Below are 14,813 nucleotides of genomic sequence, written 5' to 3' on the forward strand. Positions count from 1 at the left end.
ACCATAAGGTCTCCTCAAAGCCTTTTCTTCTCCAGGCTGAAGAGCCTCAACTCTTGTAGTGTCCTCATAGCAGAGCTGCTGCAGCCCTCTGATCATCTTCATGGCCCTCCTCTGGACTCGCTCCAACAGTTCCATGTCCCTCTTGTGCTGGGGGGCTCCAGAACTTTACACAGTACTCCAGGTGGGGTCTGATGAGAGCAGAGTAAAGGGACAGAATTTCCTCTCTTGCCCTGCTGACCATGCTTCTCTTGATGCAGCCCAGCACACAGTTGCTGTCTGGGCTGCACGTGGTCACTGCCAGCTCATGTTGAGCTTTTCATCAACCCAGACCCCCACATCCTTTTCCTCAGGGCTGCTCTCTGCCATTCACCACCCAGCCTGTATCTGTGCTTTGGATTGAGCTGACCCAGGTGCAGGACCTTACACTTGGCCTTGTTGAATGCCATGAGGTTGGCCTGGGCCCACCTCTGCAGCCTGTCCATGTCCCTCTGGATGGATCCCTGCCCTCTAGCAGGTCGACTGTGCCACACAGCTTGGTGTCACCTGCAAACCTGCTGAGAGTGCACTCAGTTCCTCTGTCCATGTCACTGACAAAGATGTTAAACAGCACTGGTGCCAGCACTTTTTTTTTAAAGAAGTGACTAATTCATCGAAGAAAATGTTGTGGTTTATATTAATTGGGAAGCAAGACTATTTATCAGTTTAATCTCTAATGATTTTGTAATCTATGGAACAAAATACCTATGGGATTTTGCAATTGCTTTCCACCTTTTTTTTTTCCCCCAGTATAATAATTGAGTTGCTCAGATGAGCCTTGGGCAGTCAACTAGTGCAACTTCCTGCTTAGAGCAGGATCAGCACTGAGTTCATACCAGCTTGCTTGTGATAAGCCTTGCAAACCTCTGAGGACACAGGTTTAACACCCTCTCTGAGTCCCTGTTCTACTGCTTGACTGTCTTGATGAGGAAAATGCTGTTTCCTCTGGTCAACTTGAAATCTTCCTGGCTGTATTCATGGTCCTCCCCACTGGGTGATCAATGCCTGTTTTCTATTTGGGACCAAAACTGATGGCAGTACTCTGTTTAGTGAGTGCCAAATCAAGGGGATTAATTGTTTCCCTTGACCTTCTACCTACACTTCTGGTAATAGAGCCCAGTACACTGCTAGGCTTCCTTGCTATTTTTGTCCTATAGCTTTTTGCTTTCTTAACAGTTATTTTAGACTCTTTCCTCTGGGCACTGCAGTCACAAAATATGTAGTTCTCTGTTGAGGTTTATAGGCCATAGTTCAAGAGCTATTGCTGTTAGAATTTGGTCTGGATATAACAAAGTTCTTCAAAAAGCAAATTTTATCAAGTGAAACTTTTCTTTGAGGATGATTGAAATGAGCAAGAGAATTACCTTTGTGGTCTGTTGTGGTTTTAACCTTAAAAATGGAATCCACAAGGAATTGTTCAGTTGCAGACAATGTGACCTGTGCTGAATAATTGAACTCATGAGACATTGCCTGCTCAGTTCTCTAATGAGCATACAGAAAAATTAATGAGGAACTGTGAATTGGGGTGAAAAGCCAGGCAGACAAAATGAAAAGTATGCTAAAGACAAATGCTTTTTGATACTTGAACTAAAGAGGAATTGAAAAATGTGTTTGCCATTTTGCAATCCTCTCTTTCTGGGAGAAGATGCCAGTTTGGTGAAGACTTCTTCAGAACAGTTTTGCTTTGATGCTTTAATTTAATGCAGCAGACTGGTAGGATGAACCAGGATATACCATCTCACCTCTTACCCTACAAATGCAGCTCTCTTGGATGCTGACTTGTGTCCTTGCCCTGGTTCAGCCTTGGTGTGCTGCCTGTGAGTTTTTCCATGGCATATGTTTTTCCTTCCCATACTTAAGATTGCATATGCGATTGGAATCACAGCACGGTGTGGGAAATACTGGTGGTTAAAGAGCTGAGAAGGAGGCATTAGGAAGCCAACATGAAGATTATGATGAGAGTGACCTCTGTAAGAAAATGGCATAAGACAGAATCAGTGGAGGAGGAACGAGCAGTTAGGATGCTTGTGCATCTGCTTGGACTTTCTCATAGTGTCCTTTGCTGGACCATCACTTGTATTGGTGCTTCTGAGATTAATGAATCATAGAATCAACCAGGTTGGAAGAGACCTCCAAGATCATCCAGTCCAACCTAGCATCCAGCCCTATCCAGTCAACTAGACCATGGCACTAAGTGCCTCATCCAGTGTTTTCTTGAACACCTCCAGGGACGGTGCCTCCACCACCTCCCTGGGCAGCCCATTCCAATGCCAATCACTCTGTGAACAACTTCCTCCTAACATCCAGCCTATACTTTCCCCGGCACAACTTGAGACTGTGTCCCCTTGTTGTGTTGCTGCTTGCCTGGGAGAAGAGACCAACCCCCACCTGGCTACAGTGTCCCTTCAGGTAGTTGTAGACAGCAATGAGGTCACCCCTGAGCCTCCTCTTCTTGAGGCTAAACACCCCCAGCTCCCTCAGCCTCTCCTCATAGGGTTTGTGTTCCAGTCCCCTCACCAGCTTTGTCTCCATTCTCTGGACACGTTCCAGCACCTCAACATCTCTCTTGACTTGAGGGGCCCAGAACTGGACACAGTTGTGTCAGTTGGTCAGTGCTTGTTCATGGACTTAAGGGGCAAAATACTAGCTGCTTATTAGTATCTTTAAACCTCCCCAAAGCAGGTGGTAAAACGTGGCTGACTAATTATTTTTGTTGTTTAATTATTTCCTGCTCTAGTAATGCAGTTTCCCAATTACATTCTGCTCTTACTTACCAGCTGCAGTTTTAATACAATCCTTACAATCCTTAGGTTATGGCAGTGACCCTTTTGCTTGGCCTACCTCCATCTTTCTGTCCTGTTTTCCATCAGCTGTCATTGCTACAAAACAGTGCAATTCCATCCGCTTCTTAACAGCCGAGTTCAGGGTTGGGTTAGAGTTGCTGGGTCACGTTTGTACAGGGCCAGGAAGAGCCTTTTTTTTTTTTTCCCTCAGAAATATGGGGCTATTTCTTTGGGAAACACTCACACAATTAATTTGGAAGAAGAAAGCGTTCTGCTTGGAGGTAGCCAGAGGCCCATACAGCAGCAGATAGACAGGTTTGCCACAGGCACTTCCACATGATGTAATCTAGCAACTTTGTGTATTTGCAGCTCCGGAAGTTACTTCCATGTGTGCATTTGTTGTCTGCACGTTTTCCCTCCTCCTGCTCACCTACTTTTTGCATTGGTCTTGCTGCAGCTGCACTGCAGCTTCTAAGTTCTTTCCTTCCTCTTCTCTCACCCCTTTTCCTTTCTTTGTCTTTGTGGTTGGCAGGTTGTATTTTGCGGTCAGCCAAGAGAGACTGCAGTAGAAGCTAAAACTTACTTAGATCAAATTCTTAGTTTTTTAGTACTTAAAAAAATTCATTTGGGGGTGCTGGTGGATGAGAAGCGCAACATGAGCCAGCAGTGTGCACTTGCAGCCTGGAGGGCAAACCAGATCCTGGGCTGCATCAGGAGAAGTGTGGCCAGCAGGGCGAGGGAGGTGACTCTCTCCCTCTGCTCTGCTCTGCTGAGACCCCTCCTGGAGTACTGCATCCAGTTCTGGAGCCCCTATTACAAGAAGGATGTGGAGATGCTGAAGTGTGTCCAGAGAAGGGCCACTGAGTTGATGAGAGGGCTGGAGCAGCTCTGCTATGAGGACAGACTGGGAGAGTTGGGGCTGTTGGGTCTGGAGAAGAGGAGGCTCCCAGGTGACCTTCTTGTGGCCTTCCAGTATCTGAAGGGGACCTACAAAAAGGCTGGGGAAGGACTTTTCAGGCTCTCAGGGAGTGAGAGGACTAGGGAGAATGGAGCAAAGCTGGAGATGGGTAGGTTCGAGGTGGACATGAGGAGGAAGTTGTTGAGCATGAGAGTGGTGAGAGGCTGGAATGGGTTGCCCAGAGAGGTGGTTGAGGCCCCATTGCTGGAGATGTTTAAGGCCAGGTTGGATGTGGCTCTGGCCAGCCTAATCTAGGGTAGGGTGTCCCTGGGCATGGCAGGGAGGTTGGAACTGGCTGATCCTTGTGGTCCCTTCCAACCCTGACTGATTCTATGCTTCTATAACTCTGTGGTTCATTAGGAGGCTAGAAGACACTGCCTGCGTGACACGTGCGTGCTGTATACAGTACAGTTTGAAAGCACACACTGTATGCTCAAACCTCTGTCTGCTACTCAGTCGTTGGTGGTAGCTTCTCAGAAGCAAGTGTGTTAGTGCATGACTTTACAGAAGCCCTGATATGTTCTGGAACACTCAGTGTATTGACTAACCAGGGTAGCTCTAATGGGTAACTGTAATTTTGTGCTTTCAAACAGATGAGTGCTTGAGTGTTTGTCGTGAACTTGTAACAGTAATTTGGTAAAAAAAGAATCTCCCTGTGCTAAGTTGAGCCCAGCTGGGATATTTTGGTGGGAAGCATTAGATTATAGGCTGTGAAAAGGAAACAATGGTGATGTCTGCTTCACTCATAGGCTTGCTGAGATGTAAAAGAACATAAACATAGATAACAGAGTCTTTCTCTGTCTGTGGGGCTGCATGAATTTCTCTCTAACCTAACCTGCCCTCTGTGTGACTAATCCTTCTACTTCCTAACCCCCCAGGCCGAACCTCCAAACTCACCTTGTATGTAAGGCAAGGTCTGGGGTAAGGTAGAGGGGTGGGGAGAAGGTGGAAATGTGGTTGGGAGCCCCTCCTGGAGGCTTTGGTTTCTGGGAGGGCTGTTGTGTTTCTGTATTACTTTTTTTAACTTGTATATTTCTGTATATATTGTAAAAGCCTGCTTGTATATTGTGCTGAGCTGTAAATACAGCTTCATTCATTCTATTTCCAGTGGCTGAGTCTAGTCTGGGTGATTTTCTTAAGTGGGGGGAGTGGGGGGTGGGTAATACCCAAACCATCAGACTCCCAAATATGAAATATGCAGTATTTTTCCCCATGAGAACAACCAGAAATGAAATTTACAGTACACAGGAGTGTATTGGCTGCCAGTTTGATAATAGGGAGGATCAGGACACCTTTAGTTTTTCATCTGTGCAAACTGATTGAAAGACTAGGTGATTGTTTGCCAGCTTGGGAGTTGAGGTCATCTGTTACATTATGTGACCCTTTCCAGGTCATAAACATCACAGTATCACCAAGGTTGGAAGAGACCTCATAGATCATCAAGTCCAACCCTCCAGCACAGAGCTCAAGGCCAGACCATGGCACCAAGTGCCACGTCCAATCCTGCCTTGAACAGCTCCAGGGACGGCGACTCCACCACCTCCCCGGGCAGCCCATTCCAGTGTCCAATGACTCTCTCAGTGAAGAACTTTCTCCTCACCTCCAGCCTAAATCTCCCCTGGCGCAGCCTGAGGCTGTGTCCTCTCGTTCTGGTGCTGGCCACCTGAGAGAAGAGAGCAACCTCCTCCTGGCCACAACCACCCCTCAGGTAGTTGTAGACAGCAATAAGGTCTCCCCTGAGCCTCCTCTTCTCCAGGCTAACCAATCCCAGCTCCCTCAGCCTCTCCTCGTAGGGCTGTGCTCAAGGCCTCTCACCAGCCTTGTCACCCTTCTCTGAACACACACAAGCATCTCAATGTCCCTCCTAAACTGGGGGGCGCAGAACTGAACACAGTACTCAAGGTGTGGTCTAACCAGTGCAGTGTTTTCATGCTTTGTTACAAGTAGTAGAGGTTTGTTTTCTTTAACAATCACAAAATCACAGATCCTGTTCCCTGTTGGTTGTCTTTTTGTTTCTTGTGTGCATCATCCTCACCAAATCTTTAGCTGCAGGCTTTTTCTTTTTTAAAGTAGATTCACAGGATAATAGGAGTTGGAAGGGACCCAAGGAGATCATCAAGTCCAACCCCTCTGCCAGAGCAGGACCACACAATCTTAGCGCAGATCACAGAGGAACACGTAGAGGAGACACAGAATTACTATTTGGTAGAAGGTTTCCAAAGAGCAGATTTGAAACTCTAATTCTTTTAAAGGAAATAAAGCCCAAACCCAAACAACAGACCAAAACCAAACTAGCAAAAATACAATGAAATTTTTAACTTAAACCAAAGTTGTATCTTCCCTGTGAGTAGAGAGCAGCTTGTGGAACTCGGGGTGATGTATTGTTGTTTCCTGGGAATTCATTGTGTTGTGAAAACACTTAAGCTTGGTTAGATATCTGCTGTGAAGAACTTTGATCTGGATGCATAACTTGGTAAAGTTATAAACACCTAGATGTTGGGTCAGAACTTTTTCCCCCCAGTAATAGAAGCTTAGAGACTTTGCAGTAGGAATTTGTGTTTTCTGCTACCTGTGATTTTTTGTTTGCATGCTTCTTCAACTAACAAAATGACACCAAATTAAGCAGAAGTATCAATCTGCTGGAGGGTAGGAAGGCCTTGCAGAAGGATTTGGACAGGCTGGAGTGATGGGCTGGACCCAACTGCATGAGATTTAACAAGGCCAAGTGCTGGCTCAGGCACTTTGGCCACAACAACCCCCAGCAGCCCTACAGGCTGGGGGAGGAGTAGCTGGAGAGCAGCCAGGAAAAAAGGGACCTGGAGTACTGGTGGCCAGCCGGCTGTACCTGAGCCAGCAGTGTGCCCAGGTGGCCAAGAAGGCCAACAGCATCCTGGCCTGTATCAGACATGGTGTGACCAGCAGGAGTACTGTACTCAGCCCCTGTACTCAGCACTCGTGAGACCACACCTTGAGTACTGTGTCCAGTTTTGATCATCACAGTATAGGAGGGACATTGAGGTGCTGGAGCAGCTGCAAAGAAGGGCAGTGAGGCTGGGGAGAGGTCTGGCAAACATTACCTGGGAGCTGGGCTTGTTTAGTTTCGAGAAGAGGAGGTTGAGAGGGGACCTTATTGCCCTCTACAACTACCTAAAAGGAGGTTGTAGTGAGGCTGGAGCTGGTCTCTTCTCCTGAATTACTACTGATAGGACAAGAGGAAATGGCCTTAAGTCGTGTCAGGGGAGATTTAGGTTGGATGTTGGGAGGAAGTTCTTTCCTAAGCTGGTGGTCAAACACTGGAACAGGCTGCCCAGGGAGGTGGTGGAGTTGCCATCCCTGGAGGTGTTTAAAAAAAGAGTGGATGTTGCACGTGAGGCTGTGGTCTAGTGATTAAGGCTGCTGGGATGAAGGTTGGGGTGGATGATGCTGGTGGTCCTTTCCAACCACAGCAATTCATAGTGATTGGATATTGTGCTGGGGGATTTGATTTAGTCAAGGACCTGCCAGTGTGAAACTAATGATTGGACTCAATGATCTTGAAGGTCTTTTCCAATCTAAGAAATTCTGTGATTCAGCAGAAGTGATAGCAGGATATGTTCACTTAACCTACCATTCTCCTGAGGTTAAAGCTCCTCAATGCTTTTAAGCATTCTCCTGAATGCTTAAAAGCTTAAAGTCTCATGACAAAATGTAACATACAAACCTGGATTGGACTTTCTGTTATGTAGTAGCAATATAAAACACTAATGATGTGAAAGTGAAAATCAGATCAGGTTATAAACTCTTTTCAATATTAAGAAACTTTTGTGGTTAAGCATATGATCCCTTCTGTGTTACATTCCAGTTTTGTGTGTAGTAGCAGTGGGGACAATAAGAAAAATACCAAGAACTGCAAGGCCAATGGGAAAGACAGGAAGTTAAGAACAGATTTCCAGTAAGAAACACTGAACCTGAGTTTTTTAGCCTTTGGCTGTAGTTTCTAAGCTGATCTTGCAGAAGAGGAGGAAGGAATTGAGGGCAAAACAAATCTGCAGTGGTAAGGTTTTTCACTTTTTCAAGGACATGACTTACAAATAATGTGCAGAAAGGAGTTGTTGTTGTTTTAACCTGGACCCTACTGTGCTATAGTGGCATTTATTACTCTAGCAGCTCACACATTCAGCGCTGAGTTCAGTTTTGGTCTTGTGCTGCAGTAGCATCAGCAGAAGTGTGAAAAGTGCAAGCTCAAGTGTTTACTCTCCCTATCTAAATAGCAATGTGACCCATGGGCTGAGACACAGGGATGGATCCAGCAACAGAAAAGAGAGAAAAGAAAAAGTAACATAAAGGTTAGAAGAGAAAACGGTGGTTGCTACACTGGGCCACTCTTGGCATTGTGACTCTCAACTAAGAAAGGCAAGGTATACTAGTTTGAGCCAGGACTTTCTACATCATTAAACATTTTTAATGATCATATTAGCCAGAGGGCTAAGACACCTTGAGTTACAAAGCACTGATCACAAAGCAGAAGCTTACACACAGGTATTTTTCTGTAAGCGTTCAATTTAACTTAGGCGTTGGCCGTGATTTGTACGCTTAGGCTACCAGCTCGTGTGTAGGGTTTTATTGTGTGATATGTGCCTTGCCCCTTCATGAAAACTTCAGGGCTTGTGCAGTAGCAAATTGATAAATAAAGCTTGGTTCATGTAATTGCTCACTGCTTTGGATACCATACTATCAAAGTGTTAGTTTTGGTGTCATGTTCCTTTTTCTGTCGCATGGTAGTCATCGAGAATCTGCTTTTTAAACTCTCTGTTCAAATATTCTTAATGCTTGAAGTAGGTTTTTATTTCCTTCAGTGTGGAAAAGATTTTAATTAGTTCACTAATTTTATCATTTCTGTTTATAGGAGAGGTCTCCTCACAATTTACATGGCAAATCAAGTAAGTCATCCTTTATTTCAAGATTAAAAATACCTAAGATCCACTGGAAATGTATCTTGCTTAAAAATTACTGATGCTGAGATTAGTTGCCTTTTTAATAGTTACAGGATTTTTCTTTTTAATTCAGGCTTATGTGTTATTAGGCAACTAAAATTACCTTAAGATCAAATTATTACTATAGATCTTTCAGAAGCAGCTGTAAAGCAGAGGCTGAAATGTAGTTCATTGTACCGTAGTGAAAATCTCTTGTATCATAGTCCCAAGAAGATGGGCAGTTTGGTGTCTTCTCTACAGTCAAATGATATCTGGTCCTTCAATGGTCATTATTTTACTGATGGGTAATCCAACACTATATACTTAAGTTTCATAATGAATTGGTTTTCAAACTGCTGCCAGCTGATGTGTGGGAAAGTGTTTTTACCATGTGGTTGTATCAGTTCAAATGTTGTGTCGTATTTCTTCTAATTACATTCAAATAAACAATGGTAGTAAGAGTGATGTTTTGATTAGGGTGACCTTTTCTTCCATCCTTGTAAAGTCGTTGTAAAGACTGTTGTAATTCTGAAGATTTGGTGTGAGAGGGAGCTTTTTGGAAGGTGATACCAGACGGTTGCTAACAGGTAAATATCCAGGAAACTCTCTATAGGCGTTTGTCTCCAATTCTGGTGTTTAACAATGTCTGTAATGCAGAAACTGTTTCTTGTGTTAATCTTTAACAATTTATCTGGTGCAGAGACTGTTTCTTGTGCTAGTCTGTATTCACAGACTGCCAGTCATCATTCTGCTCTAGTGAGACTACATCTGGAGTATTGCATCCAGTTCTGCCCCACCTAGTTCGAGAGACAGGGCTATAATAGAGAGAGTCCAATGGAGGGGTACAAAGATGATTAAGGGACTGGAACATCTGTCTTGTGAGAAAAGGCTGAAAGACCTGGGGCTGTTTAGTCTGGAACAGAAAAGACTTAAGAAGAGGTACATGGTTTAATTGACTGGATAGGGCTGGGGGATGGGTTGGACTGGATGTTCTTGGAGGTCTCTTCCAACCTGGTTGATTCTATGATTCTATGTTTATAAATATGTGAATGGTGAGTGTCAAGATGTGGACAGTTTCTTTTCAGTGGAACCCTTTGATAAGGTGAAGAGCAACAGACAGAAACTGGAATAGAGGAAGTTCCACCTCCATGTGAGGAAGGCCTTCTTTACTGTCAGGGTGGTGGAATGCTGGAACAGGCTGCCCAGAGAGGTTGTGGAGTCTCTTTTTCTGGAGACTTGCAAGACCTCTGTGGACATATTTCCTTGTGACCTGACCTAGGTGATCCTGCTTTGGCAGGAGGCTTGGACTAGATGATTTGCAGACGTGCTTTTAAACCCTGACTGTTCTTTGATTACAGACTCATGAGTGGGGCTTACAGGCTTCAGAAGAGAAGAAATATCTACTATTAAGTTTATTATTGTGAATTAGCATTCTAACATTGACAGCTACTTTACTTCGATGGCTCATACCCTATCCTCTAGGTTTCTTTTTTCTTTAGAAAGTTTCTTACCTAACTTGAAAAGATGAGAAATCCTTGCCTTAGCATTTCAATAATTAGATGTTCAGACACTCAGTAACACATGGGAACAGGAGTTGATTCCTGAAGCATGAAAGGTGTGATTAGCTAGCAACACCTCTGAGTATCCCAGTTCTGAGAAAGCTATCACTGTGTTCACAGCTCTTAAGCTGTGGTGCCACACAGTTCACATGGTGTTGGAGGGTGTTACAAGGGGAAAGTCAGCTGGGGCAGCTGCGTGCTATGGATATCATTTGATACAGCAGGTATTCTCTTCAGCATAAGTATTCAGTGAACTCAGGGCTACCAGGGTTTGCTTTGTAAGCTGCCCTTGACCATGACATACCTACCTTGTTAGCAGGCTGTGTAATCATAGTAAATGTTTTCCTTTTTAGGTTGCTTGTGTTTGGCTTAGAACTTTATATGCCCTGATAAGATTCACATACAAATTTACTAAGCCTTTAAAACATTCATTTCTGTCCTCTTTAGATTGCAGCATACAACATGTGGAAAGCTGGCAAATGTTAATGGTTAATGATGGCAGCTAGGTTCTGAAGTTAGGCTGTCTTTCTTACACTCTGTAAAACTCACAGAAGGACCTATTAAAGGATTCATTGAGCTAGATGTATTCCTTTTGTTTCCTTTCTCATTTTGCTAGGCTGTGATTTTGCAGCCTGAGCAGTAATAATTGAGGCTTTTTGTGTGATTCTTCATGTGTGCCATGTTAGACAGACAGAAGGTAATTGCAGTTTCCTTTATTATAAGCACTTATCATGAATATCGCTGCAGTGAATTTTCATAGCCATATGACAGCTTTTAAATCAGAAAATGTTATTGCTGTTGTCCTCTTGGCAGTCCATGGCAATTTGTCCTCAGAGATGAATTTCCTTAATGAAAGGAGGAAAGATGTGTTAAAGTCTTTATGCACAGCTGCTGTCTCTCAGTTCAGTAAGTGAAATGAAGTAGGACATGAAAGGCAGTGGGCCTAAGGACTTTTGTTCTAAGGGTGACATTTTTATTGTGTGGGTTTTTTTTTTTAATCTAGAACTAATGGAAATGTGTGAAAAAAGTGTCCTGGCTGATTTTAAAGAAGTGATTGTAGATTTATGCCAACCTGAACTCCCCAATTGCATTTCTTTGCTGCTTAATAAAAGGACAGGTTAAAAAGAAGCTATTCAAGCTGTATGTGAACAGAAATGTTTGCTTAGACTTAGCTTTCTGTTAAATGGAAAATTGAATCATAGAATCAACCAGGTTGGAAGAGACCTCCAAGCTCATCCAGTCCAACTTAGCACCCAGCCCTAGCCAGTCAACTAGACCATGGCACTAAGTGCCTCATCCAGTCTTTTCTTGAACACCTCCAGGGAGGATGACTCCCCCATCTCCCTGGGCAGCTCATTCCAGTGGCTATACAAAAGTGGATATTTTTATTTTAAGAAATGTTTCTTAAGATAAGAACTAGAAATAAGTACAGGAGTAGATTCATAGTTTCAATTATAATACACAGTTTAAAATGAACTTCTGAGTTCATTTTCACTGGAAGTCAGTGAAGGTATCTGTCTGAGCCTAACATTGTTGAGTATGTGGGAAGTTTTTAACTAGTTAAGGTATGTGACCTGACATTTGTATAGTACCCTGAAGCAGAGTAGCAGTAGTTGGTGCTGTGGACCACACAAGCATGGAGCTTTTCAAGTTCTGTTTTTAGATTGCATGTGTTTAAAGTCCAGAATTTCTGGGATTTTAAACAGATATATTGGCAGTAGATATATGAAATAGTCCTTCATGGTTAACTTGAGATCAAAAGGAACCCTGAAATCCTGGCAAAAGGTAGAAAGTGAAATGTAATCTCTTAGTTATTTTCATAATGAAGAGCTGACAATAATGACTGCTCAGGTATATAGGTGATACTTATGACTGCCCTGGCCTATATCTCTTATGTTTCAAAGCAGTTACTGCATACTTCATTGTGAACAGCTCAACAGTTGAGTTGTTGTTTTTCAGAAGCCTTTAGTTTGGATTAGGAATTTCTTTGTCTGTGTTGTAGACAAAACAAATAGACCACATTCAATATGCCAGATAGGAGGAAACCAATCCTGACTAGGGCCAATTTGATACAAAACTTCTGAGAAACAAAACTTAAGGAAGATTGAGATGCCCTTGAAATTCAACACCAAAAAGGCAGTCACCCTAGTGTATGTTGAACTGCAGAATGTCATTTTTTGCTTCATAAAACTACAGATGTTTCTTTAGGTGTTATGTTTGAAATTCAAGCTCTGCATCACTGTGGGCCTTTCTTCACTTTGGACCATGTCTGCTAGTATATGGTGCTGTACTTGCAAAATTGGAAATGCTGATAGTAACAAATTCCTCTTGAGGATCACAGCTCAAGCACAAGACCAAGGCATCTGGATGCAAAAGGCAGAGAGATGCTGTTGAAGACAGGGTTTTGAGCGTGGTGGGAGCAAGATGTGTAGGAATCTGGCCCAGCCATAGAGAGAACATTAGGGAGTAGAAAAGTATAAATTTGAAAACTAAGAAAGATAGGAGTAAAAAGAGACAGAGAACTGCAATCTAAAGATGGGAATTTATTGTGGCAAGAGACATGAAGGGACTGGAGCTGGGCTGATATGATGGGAATTGGTTTCTGGGAGTGTTACAGGTATAAAGTCTAGAAGAAAAGAAAATGTAGAGTCTGTTCTGGTTAAAGCAGTGCACAGATGATAAAGGAAGTGATAGGTTTGTGGGGAAAGGATGAATTCTGTTGCAATTAATGTGAGGAGAAATTTAGCAAGAGCCCAGAAAGTGAAACAGAGGGTATGATAAAACTCTTGGATACTTGACTTGGAGAAATTGTTGCCAGCAGATGCATCTGGATATAATTTACATGGAAATCTAAACATTTCATATTTTAGCCCATCTACTATTTTAACATCTACTATTTATGAAGTATCATACATAGGTCCTCATACACAGAGGAAGAGATGCTGTTTTAAAGTAAGATGTATGAAGGTATGAATGTCATCAGTAGTATCAAAGCTAGGTATGGGAGGAAGAGTACATCTTCCTCCCAGATGTGGTGCATTCATTAGCCTCATGACAATGAAAAGAAATGTTTGGAGGACACTCAACAGTGTAAGAAGAGTGAAGCAAGGGAAAACCTTCAAAATTTTGTACATGCAAACGCGATGTGTTTTTGGAAAACCTCTGAGAGCTGCTGTGAGCTTGTGCGCTGTAACAGCCTGGTAATCATAGAATCAACCAGGTTGGAAGAGACCTCCAAGATCATCCAGTCCAGCCTAGCACCCAGTGCCAGTCAACTAGACCATGGCACTAAGTGCCTCAGCCAGGCTTTTCTTCAACACCTCCAGGGACGGTGACTCCTCCACCTCCCTGGGCAGCCCATTCCAATGCCAATCACTCTCTCTGTGGAAAACTTCCTCCTAACATTCAGCCTAGACCTCCCCCAGCTCAACTTGAGACTGTCCCCCCTTGTTCTGTTGCTGGTTGCCTGACAGAAGAGACCAACCCCTACCTGGCTACAACCTCCCTTCAGGTAGTTGTAGACAGCAATGAGGTCACCTCTGAGCCTTCTCTTCTCCAGGCTAAACACCCCCAACTCCCTCAGCCTCTCCTCATAGGGTTTGTGTTCCAGGCTCCTCACCAGCTTTGTCACCCTTCTCTGGACACATTCCAGCACCTCAACATCTCTCTTGAATTGTGGAGCCCAGAACTGGACACAGCACTCAAGGTGTGGCCTGACCAGTGCTGAGTACAGGGGCAGAATAACCTCCCTTGTCCTATCGGCTACACTGTTCCTTATACAGTGTGCAGCTGTAAGCCTGCTTACCTGATTGCTGTTCCTTTCTGACTTAAGCAGCTCCTGCTATTCCCTATGTCTACTATTTTAGAAACACTTTTTTCATTTGTATTTCACATCCATTTAAGAAATAAAGCTACTAAAAAAAAGTGTTCACATGAAATGCTGAACCAAACAAGTTGATCACAGATTTTCCAGTGGGTGATGCTCTGCTTCTGTATATGACAGAACAAATACAGCTGAGCACACCATTTCTTGCTGTTTTAAAGTAGTCTAAGCAGTTTCACAGCTGAATTGTTTTTCTGTTGCATAACTGGACTAAATCTGGGTTAATTTTTCTGTGTCTTTGTTTATTTCAATCAGTCAATGTGAAGGCCACTTGTAAATTGTGCTTGAAATATTTGGTCTAGGAGCATGCAAAAGTGCTGAGGCACAGACTTAAAAAGAAATCCCTGAGGATCAAATGCAGAAAGGAGTATCCAGTACTTTTCAGTCAGCTCTAATTCTAGATACTTATATAGTTTCTAACAGGGTGGAAGTCATAGACATTCAGATTATCACTCTAAATCTTTATGCTTTCTGATATATAAAAAGAAAAATCAAAAGCAGTTGGCTAATTTAAGATACATGACACACACAGGCAGCAAAGTATCCCAGTATCACCAAGGTTGGAAGAGACCTCACAGATCATCAAGTCCAACCCTTTACCACAGAGCTCAAGGCTAGACCATGGCACCAAGTGCCACGTCC

The 14,813-nt window shown here is 43.4% G+C and overlaps 1 protein-coding gene across 5 annotated transcripts in view; it reads left to right on the forward strand.

The window, feature by feature from the left end:
• The window catches only part of TMEM135 (transmembrane protein 135), a 217,105-nt gene that overhangs the window by 39,199 nt on the left and 163,093 nt on the right, over positions 1–14,813 (forward strand). For 4 of the 5 annotated variants that reach the window (XM_064169637.1, XM_064169659.1, XM_064169670.1 and 1 more), the window contains one exon: positions 8,663–8,696. The exons of the other annotated variant lie outside the window; for it this stretch is intronic. In XM_064169637.1, coding sequence (XP_064025707.1) covers positions 8,663–8,696 — 34 coding nt within the window. The remainder of the gene's footprint in view (positions 1–8,662; positions 8,697–14,813) is intronic. 5 annotated transcript variants of the gene reach the window in all.

The sequence above is a fragment of the Pogoniulus pusillus genome, chromosome 3 (assembly GCF_015220805.1).
Source record: "Pogoniulus pusillus isolate bPogPus1 chromosome 3, bPogPus1.pri, whole genome shotgun sequence".
Classification (NCBI taxonomy): Eukaryota; Metazoa; Chordata; class Aves; order Piciformes; family Lybiidae; genus Pogoniulus; species Pogoniulus pusillus.